At 44.9% G+C, this 11,853-nt stretch overlaps 1 protein-coding gene and 1 non-coding gene across 2 annotated transcripts; both read right to left on the reverse strand.

Moving 5' to 3' along the window:
- Positions 1-1,649: 1,649 nt before the first annotated feature.
- On the reverse strand, positions 1,650-1,734 carry trnak-uuu (transfer RNA lysine (anticodon UUU)). The gene is given in 2 exon segments: positions 1,650-1,685; positions 1,698-1,734. It is a non-coding gene; the product is annotated as a tRNA-Lys (tRNA).
- A 3,825-nt stretch (positions 1,735-5,559) lies between these two features.
- LOC137310784 (zinc finger protein 84-like) lies at positions 5,560-11,334 on the reverse strand. Its single transcript, XM_067978402.1, has 2 exons — positions 11,291-11,334; positions 5,560-10,177 (listed from the first exon to the last, which is right to left on the reverse strand). Exons 1-2 carry the CDS (start codon positions 11,332-11,334, stop codon positions 8,656-8,658), a joined length of 1,566 nt encoding a protein of 521 aa, XP_067834503.1. The 3' UTR covers positions 5,560-8,655.
- Positions 11,335-11,853: the final 519 nt, after the last annotated feature.

Below are 11,853 nucleotides of genomic sequence, written 5' to 3' on the forward strand. Positions count from 1 at the left end.
TATCTGTCGTCACAGTAGAGGACACAAAAATCATACCAGAAGTATTGGGGAACCAAGGTTCTGATGAGAGTGAGGAACCTAAAGCAATTAAGATTAGTAAAGGAAAAGTACCGGAGAAATTAATGGGACTAAAAGCTGACAAATTCATTGGACCTGATGGCCTACATCCTAGGGTTTTAAAAGAGGTGGCTGCAGAGACAGTGGATGCACTGGTTTTATCTTCCACAGTTCCCATGATTCTAGAAAGGTCCTCATGGATTGGAAGGTACCAAATGTAACCCCTCTATTCAAGAAAGGAGGGAGAGAGAAAAGAGGGAACTACAGGCCCTTTAGCCTGACAATAGTAGGAGGGAAATTGTGAGAATCTATTACTAGGGACGTGGTAACAGGGCAATTAGAAAATTATAATATGGTTAGGCACATGCAACTCGCTTTTATGAAAGGGAATTCGTGTTTGACAACTCTACAAGAGGTTTTGAGGGTTTAGATAGCAGGGTAGATAAGGGAGAACCAGTGGATATAGAATATTTGGATTTTCAAAAGGCATTCGATAAGGTGCCACACAAAAGTTTGTTGAACAAGATTAGGGTTCATGGGATTGTGGGTAATATATTAACATGGATTGGGGATTTGATGACGTAGAGAAAACAGAAAATCGGGAAAAACAGGTCATTTTGGGGTTGGCAGGTTGTAACTAGTGGGGTGCCGTGAAGATCAGTGCTTGGGCCTCAACTATTTACAATCCATGTTAATGACTTAGATGAGGGGACCGAGTGTAATGTATCCAAGTTTGCTGATGAGACAAAACTAGGTGGGAAAGTAAGCCGTGAGGAGGACGGAAAGAGGATGCAAAGTGATACAGACAGGTTAAGTGAGTGGGCTAGAATTTGGTGAATGAAGTATAAAGTGGGGAAATGTGAGGTTATTCACTTTGGTAGGAAGAATAGAAAAGCAGAATATCTTTTAAAAGGTGAGAGATTAAGAAATGCTGGTATTCAGAGGGATTTGTGTGTCCTTGTACACAGATCACAGAAAGTTAACATGCAGGTGCAGCAAGCAATTAGGAAAGCAAATGGTATGTTGGCCTTTATTGTGAGGTGGTTGGAGAACAAGGATAAGGAAGTCTTGCTGTAATTATATAGGGCTTTGGTGAGACCGCATCTAGAGCGTTGTCCTGTGAGGAGAGATTGAACAGAATGGGCCGATATTCTCTGCAGTTTACAATAATGAGGTGATCTCATTGAAACATGTAAAATTCTTAGAGGGCTTGACAGGGTAAATGCTGGGATGCTGTTTCCCCTGGCTGGAGAGTCCACAACTAATGGTTATCATCCCAAGATAAGGGGCCGGCCATTTCGCACAGAGATTTCTTCACTGCGAGGGTTGTGAACCATTGGAATTCTCCACCCCAGAGTGCTGTGGCTGCTGAGCCATTGAATAGATTAAAAACTGAGATCGATAGATTTTTGGACACGAAGGAACTCAAGGGATATGGGGATAGGTCGGGAAAGTGGATTTGAGGTCGAAGATCAGCGATGACCTCATCAAATGGCGGAGCAGGCTCGAGGGACTGAATGGCCAACTCTTGCTCTTTTCGCTGATGTTGGTCCGCTGGAAAAGCCGAACTTGCCAGCTGTTTTGAAACTTTTAGCCTGAACAGGGACTTGAACCCTGGACCCTCAGATCATCACCTGTTTTAAAAGTCTGATGCTCTACCGACTGAGCTATCCAGGCTCGCTGTTAAATTAGTTTCCATCATACAGATTCATGGTGGGACTCAAAATTATCCCTGTCGCTGTCCAATGATGGGGAGCATCTCTTTTATACAATTTTCAGCAACAGGTTTAGGAGAATCCTTGTTTCTGTTGAACATGATGTAAGAAACATGGACAGAGAACTCGTGATTTTACAATTCTTCTTGTTTGTACAAAATGTCTTGTCATTCGTTCGCAGCAAATAAAAATAAAACACTTAACCCAATGGCTCAAAAGCTGAACTTGTTCCACACGGAAGCTGGAAAAGGCCTCTCGAGATTTCAGCCGATCAACAATTGAAAGCTGAATAATTTCACCCGTTACACCGTGACACCAGGCAGCAGATTTGCCTCCCGAATTTTCCCTACACGACACTTCAAACCGATGAATCCCTGCTTCACAGAAAGAAGAATTGTGTGTTTGGTTCTTCAGATTTAAAGATGTCGTGCCGGCCGCTTTACCATTTCAGCTCTCGCCAATCGCCCCCTCTCCCTCCTATAAACAAATAAACTCTCACCTGCTATTGCAAGACGGGAGGCCAGAGGAGCCTCAGTGCCCACGTGGGGACACGAAGAAGTCGATGTGTTATGGAACCGGTTGTACCTTGAACTCCAGTCAAAATGTTTCGAAGGTTCAACTACTTTAGATGGCGCTGAAACTCACAACCCCAGCATTTCTCGAGTGTATAATTATTGTAGAAATAACGCGCGCTGACCGATTGCTGCACTGGAGCCGCGCACGGTCTGTGTCCCCAGTGCTCCCATCAAACAGCTTCATCCTCGGTCTCTCAATTATCGCTTCCTGATCTTTCCCACACAGAAACCGCCAAACAAGAGGCGATTCGTTAAACATCAGCAGTGATCTTTAAAAGCCGTGAAATCTTAAACAATGCCCCTGAAGACAATAACATTTAATAATATTATTATTGACTAAAAGCCAATTTTTTCACGGTACTTTAAGGAGGATTTGGGTAAAGTGGGAGCTGAAATTATGAAACTCTCTCCAGGCTGTCGGTGATTGGAGAGATGGGCGTTATTTCATTTGAAAACCGAGGCTCGGAACTTCCTGATGATGAAGTGTGAGAGAAGATTGTGGTTAGTGGCAGTTGCCGGGGAGATCGAGAGGAGAGGGAGAAAAGTCAAAGTCACAGCTGTGACAGCTCAAGTGCTCTGCTTATCTGTAATATTTAGACAGTAATGTACAGCACAGGACAAACCAGTTTAGAATGTGACCGTGACACGTAAATGTGACGACACGTTCTTGTTTCTGGGCTCATTGAGGTCGGGGTATAATTCTCGATGCGAGGTTCATATCCCGGCGAATCCCTCATTTAGCCCGGGACTTTTGATCTTGAGCTGCGGTTCAAACTTTTGCGAAGAGGGAAAGGAAGTCCCCAAATCACTCCACCTGAATCTGAAGCGCTTTCGGAAGAAATTCAGTTCAAACAATCAGGACTTTAAAGGCACCTCAATGACCTGCACTTTCATTGATCGAGCTTTCTTTGCAATTGCATTCGACCTTGAAACCGCTCTGGGTTTTCATCTCACTGAAGCAGAGTGTGGCCGCTCTGTATCTGTGAGCATGTTGGTGACGAGTTTCGCTCTGATATTGGTCGCTTTCAATTTTGAAAAGTTCACCAAGCTCAGGGAAAAGAAACCGAGAATCAAATTGTCCCTGTAAGTGATGAATTGAAGGGATTGGTGCTCCAAGCAGATCTGGAAAATTCACAGTGCGGTCGCTCAGGAATTCCAAATCCACCCTCTCGCCACTCGGCGATCATATTAACTGAGCTTTACTCTGGCCCAGTGACACCGCGCTGAAATCGAGTATTTCTCCGGCACGTTTCTCTTAACTTCACAGTTGCTGGTTTAAGAGTGAAGACCGGCTCGTTGGATTTTCACTCCTGCAAGTTTCAACCATTCATTTTGGAAAAGTAAACTGACAGTAGACAGCTGTTCTATTGGTCACTGCAATCAAAAAGCTCAGCTCAGTGAGTTACTGGTTCAGTGGGTGACTTCTTCACCTGTCTCGGTGGTGCTATCGGTTGGCGCAAAAGTTTGATGTTTCGAGCCCTAATTTTATTTTCCCTCAGGATTCATCACCTCAAAGTTCCAGGGTTTCAATGTGTGTTTTGTCTGCAAGAAAATGTACCATGATCATTGCCGGCTGAGCAGGGCTGATATTCCACCATTTACCCTGTTGTCGGAGAGCAGGCACATGAATCATATAAAGGAATGGAACATTGGCTTCACGGAAATCACAATTCATAACCCATTTATTTTAAGCGGGTTTATTTTAAATGAGTCAACGCCTGCCTTAAATGGTAGACTCAGGACAGTCACACAAACAGGTTAAATCTTCATAGAATAATTACCACGGTCATTTTTAGACTGGACGCCGCACGGTGACTTTGCTGTCAGTGAAGAGAGACGAGAAAGACCAAAGTGCCGTTTTCCCCTCTCAGTGTGGCCCTGAAGGACTGTGTCCAGGCTGAAGTTCTGTTCCCACCGGACGATCCTCCCCCCAGATTGTCCTTTCTGAGCTCCAGTCAGGTGATGCTAAACACTCAGGTGGGAAAGACCAAAATCTACAACAAGGTGATTAAAACAAAGCTGATTTATTTAACAGATATCCAGAATATTAAACTCCAACCCAGTTATAGGGCTTATTAACATCAGGAGAAACAAACCCCAACTGTCAGAATGAACATGGTTCAGTCCTGGATGGGATTAACAGCAGAATCCAACCCCTGTTGTCACTTTTGAACTCCCTGGTGTCTCAGTACGTGTGATGACTGAGTGAATCCCTTCCCACACACGGAATCATAGAATCAGAGAAAGCTACAGCACAAGAGGAAGCCATTCGGCCCATCGTGTCTGTGAGGGCCGAAAAAGAGCTATCCAGCTTAATCCCACTTTCCAGGGCTTGGTCCGTTGCCCTGTAGGTTACGGCACTTCAAATGCACATCCATGCACTTTTGAAATGAGTTGAGGTTTTCTGCCTCGACCACCCTTTCAGACAGTGAGTTCCAGACCCCGACCACCCTGTCCGCTTCTGTGTATCCTCGAACTTTATCACTGCTATCCGGAGGTCGAGGAGACAACCATTCGCTCCTCTATGACATAAATCGTGAATTATACCCTGACCCCGACGAGCCCAGAAACAAGAATGTGTCCTTAAATTAAAGTGTTACAGACACATTCTATGAGAGGTCTGTCTGTGCGATGAAATGGTGTTTTTGAACAGTCATTCTGATATCGGTTTCCTCCTCAAACCTCAACAAATACCAATTCCAAAGTGTGACTTTGTCGCTGAATTCCACAAATTCGGTAAAAATAATAAGTTACACAAGACATTGCTGGGAGTTGAACCCAGGATCGCCTGTTTACAAGACAGATGCTTTAACCAACTAAACCACAGCACCAATTCACAGCACCTGTTCCCCACCTCGTCTCACTAATATCGATCAGCGACACGTTACTGTCTGTTCGAGGCACAGACCGTTTTATCTTTGTCCATTTCCCTTGTCCGTTTACCTGTGCATCCTGATACTGCCTGCATTTCTCGCTGTGTTTATCTTTGTGTATCCATCAGTGTGTTGATACACGGATGATTAAGTGTGCTTGTGTTTCTTACATTAAATAAATTCGGGGTTCAGACAATTCTCGCTCTGACATTGGAGAACTATTGAGCCGAACTTTACAGCGAAGTCTTGTTTATTGTGGTGCTGAAACGAAAAACCCGAAGAGGTCCAAAAAGGGAAAAGGAGAAAAAACTTGTGAGGGAAAATAACGACAACAATCAAGGTATTTACAGGTATATTAAGAGAAAGAAGGGTGACTAAGAGTAATGTGGGCCCCTTAAAGACAGATGGAGGGGATATTGTAATTGAAAATCAGGAAATGGCAGAGTTGCTAAATATTTACTTTGCATCGGTCTTCATAGAAAAGGATGAGGCGAACATAGCAGAGAGACGAGGAAAACTGTAAATAAATCAAGGGGATTCAGTGTAAATAAGATAATGGCGATGGAGAAAATAATGAGATTGAAGATTGTCAAATCTCCAGGACCTGATGTTTACCATCCCAGGGGAATAAGAGGAATAGGTAAGGAACTTGTACATGCTTACTCATGATCGATCAAAACTCTCTTGATTCAGGAATTGTTGCTTTAATTGAAACATTGTCAATGTCACTCCATTATTTCGGATGGGTCGGAGAGATAAAGTTGGAAATTCTAGGCCTATCAGTCTGACGCCTGTTGTGGGGAAGTTACCAGTATCCGTTATTGGGGAAAGAATGACTGAGCACTTGGATAAATATGGAGTAACCAGAGAGAGCCAGCATGGATTTGTAAAGGGGAAGTCAAGTCTAACAAAGCTCGTTGAACTTTTTGAAGATGTAACTAACGTGCTCGATAATGGAGTGTCTCTGGGTGTGAGATGGACATTGACTTCCAAAGGCATCCAATAAGGGACCACATAAGAGACTGTCAACAAAAATTAGAGTGCGTGGAATTTAAGGCAACCTATTGAAATGGGTCGGGAGTTGGTTCGAAGGTGGGAGGCAGAGGCCCGGGATAATAAGGGATGTACTCAAATTGGCCGGATGTGATCAGTTCTGGGGCATCAGCTTTTTCCGATATGTATAAATGACGGAGATGAAGGAATAGAGAGCCGAACACTCACGTTTGTCGCTGACATCGAGTTAGGAGGCGCAGTGAGTAGTGTAGATGGGAGCATAAAGTTACAAAGGGAAATTGAGAGATTCAGTGAGTTGGTAAAACTGTGTCAGATGGAGCTTACATAGAATTACATCGAATGTACATCACAGAAACAGGCAATTCGGCCCAACTAGACTATACCGGTGTTTATGCTGCAGACGAGCCTCCTCCAACCCCTCTTCATCTAACCCGATGAGCAAACTCTAATATTCCCTTCTCCTCTATGTGCTTATCCAGCTTCCCCGTAAATGCATCCATTCTATTCGCCTTAACTACTCCTTGTGGTGGCGAGTTGCACATTCTAACGCCTCTCTGGGGAAGTCTGTTTCTCTTGAATGCCAGATTGGATACATTAGTGACTGGATTATATTCATGGCCCCAATGTTTTGGAGTCCCCACTCCCACAAGTACGAACACCTTGTCGATGCCTAACCTATAAAGCCCTCACATAATCTTAAAGCCCGATATCAGGTCACCCTCAGCCTCCTCTTTTCTATACAGAAGAGCCCCAGCCTGTTCAAACTTTCAATATGGGGAAGTATAAGGTCATCTACTTTGGACGGAAGCAATATAGATCAGAGTATTTTCTAAATGGTGAGAAGCTCAGAACTATGGAGGAGCAGAGAGATTTAGGGATCGAAGTACAGAAATCACGAAAAGCCAGTGGACTGCTGAAAAAATAATTTGAAAGTCTAATGTGATGTTGGCCTTTATCTCAAGGGAGCTGGAATTCAAAGACGTGAAAATATGTTCCAGATAGAAAGCTCTGGTGAGACCCCATTTAAAGTATTGCATTCAGTTCTGGGCACACCCCTCAGGAAAGACATATTGGCCGTGGAGGGGATGCAGCGCAGTTTCACCAGAATGATACCGGGGCTAAAATGGTTACATTATGAGGACAAGTTGCGTGGACAAGGTTTGTATTTCCTCGTGTATAGAGGATTAAGTGGTGATGTAATTCAGGTGTTGAAGGTGATTCAATGATCCAATGGTGGGTGTGTGAATTGGTGCTGAATCGGTCCCCTTCAGTGAAGAGAGGGTCAGCGGGCGCCTGACAGACACGGCTCGGAACGGGACTCGCTTCTCTCCGGCGGCAGCGGCTGGTTTAGAGAGATCTCTCTGTCTGCTGCTGTTACTCCGCCTCCCGCACTCTGGGAGAACCGTGGAGGTCGGTCCTCATTTTTCTCTTATGGATCCGGCTCCATCCGTTTACTGTTGACGGGAGTGCGTCTGATACCAAGTCAGTCAGAAGCGGGTGCAAATCACAACATAGGCACAGGCCCAAGGACTGGGGACTGGTTTGATATTGGGTCCTTTTTAAGGGATAGGTTGGAGAATGTACAATAATAGTGATCAGAATTAACTTTGAAACAATGAAGTTTTTTTCAGTTATTTCCCATTTCCACCCTCACCACTTTTATACAGTAACAGGTAACAATGTTTGAGGGATGTGATGTCCAGTGTTGGTGGAATCAGTGTAATTTAACTTGATACATTGAAGAATCTCTTGTCTATCCCAGGCTCTTACCTTAGGTTTAGACCCTCACCGAGTTTAAAATTGGTCACTCACTGATATAAATAAACCAGTAACAATCCCGAAACCTCAGCGGGGATATTTGTTCCGATACTTAATGACGGTCCCAATTTCCACTGAAATTCTCGATCAGCAAATCCCAGAGGCTGTTTCGGGTTTGACAAACTGTGAAACAGATTGTTTTAAAAGCCGGAAAGAGGGAAAAACTGGTGGTTGATATGAAGTGTTATACATTATCTCTTTCTGTTTCAGATTTACAATTTCTCTTTGTGTGTTACTGACAGGAGAGGCTATAACGGAGCCCAGTGACTGGGTAACGAGCTGCACTGAGTCATTGGCCTGTGTTACAGACCGGCTCGTTGGACCTGCTCATTTCGTGAACTCGCTGGTGTCTCAGCACGTGTGATGACTGAGTGAATCCCTTCCCACACACGGAGCAGGTGAACAGTCTCTTAACCAATGGGCATGCGTTGATGTGTCAGCAGTTCATTTCTGCTTTCAAAGCTCGTCTCACAGTCACTGCATTAAAAGGTGACTCAACAGTGCGAACAAGTTAATGTTTCAGAAGGTGGGATGATCGAGTGAATCTCTTCCCACACACGGAGCAGGTGAAAAGTCTCTCCCCAGTGTGAGTGCGTCGATGTCTCAGCAGTTCGTTTCTGATTTTAAATCTCTTCCCACAGTCAGAACATTTAAAGGTCTCTCAGTGTGAACTCGCTGGTGTTTCAGCAGGGAGGATGACCAAGCGAATCCCTTCCCACACACTGAGCAGGTGAACGGCCTCTCCCCAGTGTGAGTGCGTTGGTGTGTCAGCAGATTAAATTTGCTTTTGTACCTCTTCTCACAGTCAGAACATTTAAAAGGTCTCTCATCGGAGTGAACTCGCTGGTGTCTCAGCAGGTGGGATGACCGAGTGAATCTCTTCCCACACACGGAGCAGGAGAACGGTCTCTCCCCAGTGTGAACTCGCTGGTGTTTCAGCAGGGTGGATGACCCAGTGAATCCCTTCCCAAACACAGAGCAGGAGAACGGCCTCTCCCCAGTGTGAGTGCGTTGGTGTGTCAGCAGATTAAATTTGCTTTTAAACCTCTTCTCACAGTCAGAACATTTAAAAGGTCTCTCATCGGAGTGAACTTGCTGGTGTCTCAGCAGGGTGGATGACCGAGGGAATCTCTTCTTACACACGGAGCAGGAGAACGGTCTCTCCCCAGTGTGGGTGCATTGGTGTGTCAGAAGATTACATTTGCTTTTAAACCTCTTCTCACAGTCAGAACATTTAAAAGGTCTCTCATCAGAGTGAACTCGCTGGTGTGTCAGCAGGTTGGATGACCGAGTGAATCCCTTCCCACACACGGAGCAGCTGAACGGGCTCTCCCCAGTGTGAACTCGCTGGTGTGTCAGGAGGTGGGATGACTGAGTGAATCCCTTCCCACACACGGAGCAGGTGAACGGGCTCTCCGCAGTGTGAACTCGCTGGTGTGTCAGCAGGGTGGATGACTGAGTGAATCCCTTCCCACACACAGAGCAGGTGAACGGCCTCTCCCCAGTGTGGGTACATTGGTGTGTCAGCAGATTCCTTTTGCATTTAAACCTTTTCTCACAGTCAGAACATTTAAAAGGTCTCTCCCCAGTGTGAACTCGCTGGTGTGTCTGGAGGCTGGATGACTGAGTGAATCCCTTCCCACACACGGAGCAGGTGAACGGCCTCTCCCCAGTGTGAGTGCGTTGGTGTATCAGCAGATTAATTTTGCTTTTAAACCTCATCTCACAGTCAGAACATTTAAAAGGTCTCTCATCAGAGTGAACTCGCTGGTGTGTCTGGAGGCTGGATGATAAAGTGAATCCCTTCCCACACACGGAGCAGGTGAACGGCCTCTCCCCGGTGTGAGTGCGTTGGTGTATCAGCAGATTAATTTTGCTTTTAAACCTCATCTCACAGTCAGAACATTTAAAAGGTCTCTCATCAGAGTGAACTCGCTGGTGTGTCAGGAGGTGGGATGACCGAATGAATCCCTTCCCACACACGGAGCAGGTGAACGGCCTCTCCCCAGTGTGACTGCGTCGATGAGTTTCCAGCTCTGAAGGGTAATTGAATCCCTTCCCACAGTCCCCACATTTCCACGGTTTCTCCGTGGTCCGGGTGTCCTTGTGTGTCTCCAGGTTGGACGATCAGTTGAAGCCTCGTCCACACAGAGAACACGTGGATGGTTTCTCCCCGCTGTGAACGGTGCGATGTTTTTTCAGGCTGTGAAACTGGTTAAAGCTCTTTCCACAGTCAGTGCACTGGAACACTCTCACTCGGGTGTGTGTGTCTCGGTGCTTTTCAACTCACACTGATGTTTGAAATCTTCTCCCACAGATAGAACAGACAAATGTTTCTCCTTCCACATTTAAAGGCCGATGATATTCAGGTCCTGATGAATCGAGTGACTCTGTCAGATCTTGACGTGATCTTTGATTTGAGTTTCCCTCTGCAAATCCTCCCCTGTAAAAGGAGTTTATAAAAGTTATCACTGTAATTACAGGATAGAAATTCAGATCAGATAACTCTCCTTTCTCTGGAACATTATTTCCTCTCTCATTCCTCAAAGCTGTAAATCCCCGTCCCACACACTCTCCCTCCTCCCTGTGCTGAAATCCAAACCCATCGCATCATCTTTCATTGGCCCTAAACCATAAGTGAAAGGGTGAGAGAGGAATGTGAGAGTGAGTAAGAGAGTGAGTGTGGATTGGAATCAAAAATTGGCAGGCAGAACAGTAATTGAACAGTGGGAGGCCTTCAAGGAGGAGTGGGTTTGGGTCCAGAGTGGACAGATTCCCACGAGGAGGAAAGGAACAGCATCCAAAGCTCGAGCTCCCTGGATGACTGAAGATATAGAGATCACCATTTCTCCTTCATTTACGGACGCTCCCTGACCGATCACCATTTCTCCTTCATTTACAGACGCTCCTCGACCGAACACCATTTCTCCTTTATTTGCAGACACTCCCTGACCGATCATAATTTCACCTTCATTTACAGACGCTCCCTGACCGATCACCATTTCTCCTTCATTTACAGACGCTCCCTGACCGATCACCATTTCTCCTTCATTTACAGACGCTCCCTGACCGATCCCCATTTCCCCTTCATTTCCCGGCGGGTAGTGAGGGGGGGATAATGTTCACTGTTTTATATTCGGGTCTGGGGCCGCACTCGGGGTTTGTAAAGCCTGAGCCTGGGCCTGAGCCCGGACCCGGGCCCCGGGGTTTATTGAGCCTCTTGCTCCGATCCTCTGACCTGCACCGAACGCGCTCCTCCCGCAGCCTCGACTGGCCGCGCATGCTCAGGACACACTGACCGGTAATGAGTCACGACTGCGCCTGCGTGCTGGGCTCCACTGATTCAGATAGGGCACAATCTGAACCGCGCTGCATGCTGGGTGATGCAGCCGCCATTGATGATCTTAATATCAGGCCGAAAAACAAAGACATTGGAAGCAGATAATTCAAGTGTTTAATTATAATATAAATAATTCAATCGTTCAATTCATTTCATAAATAATTGAACGGATAATTTCATTAAATAATCAATTGTTTAATTTATTACATGAACAATTAGTATTTATTTATTGTATAAATAATCATAAAAATAATTCAATAGTTTAATTCATGAAATAAATATTCCTTTGTTTAATTTATTGTATAAATAATTGTATATTTAGTTGAATTATTTATATGATGAATGAAACACTTGAATTATTTACATGATAAATTAAACAATTGTTTCTTTATGTAATAAATTTCACACTTGTATTATTTATATAATGATTTGAGCTATTGAATTATTTGTATAATAAATTA

The sequence above is a fragment of the Heptranchias perlo genome, unplaced genomic scaffold, assembly GCF_035084215.1.
Source record: "Heptranchias perlo isolate sHepPer1 unplaced genomic scaffold, sHepPer1.hap1 HAP1_SCAFFOLD_275, whole genome shotgun sequence".
Classification (NCBI taxonomy): Eukaryota; Metazoa; Chordata; class Chondrichthyes; order Hexanchiformes; family Hexanchidae; genus Heptranchias; species Heptranchias perlo.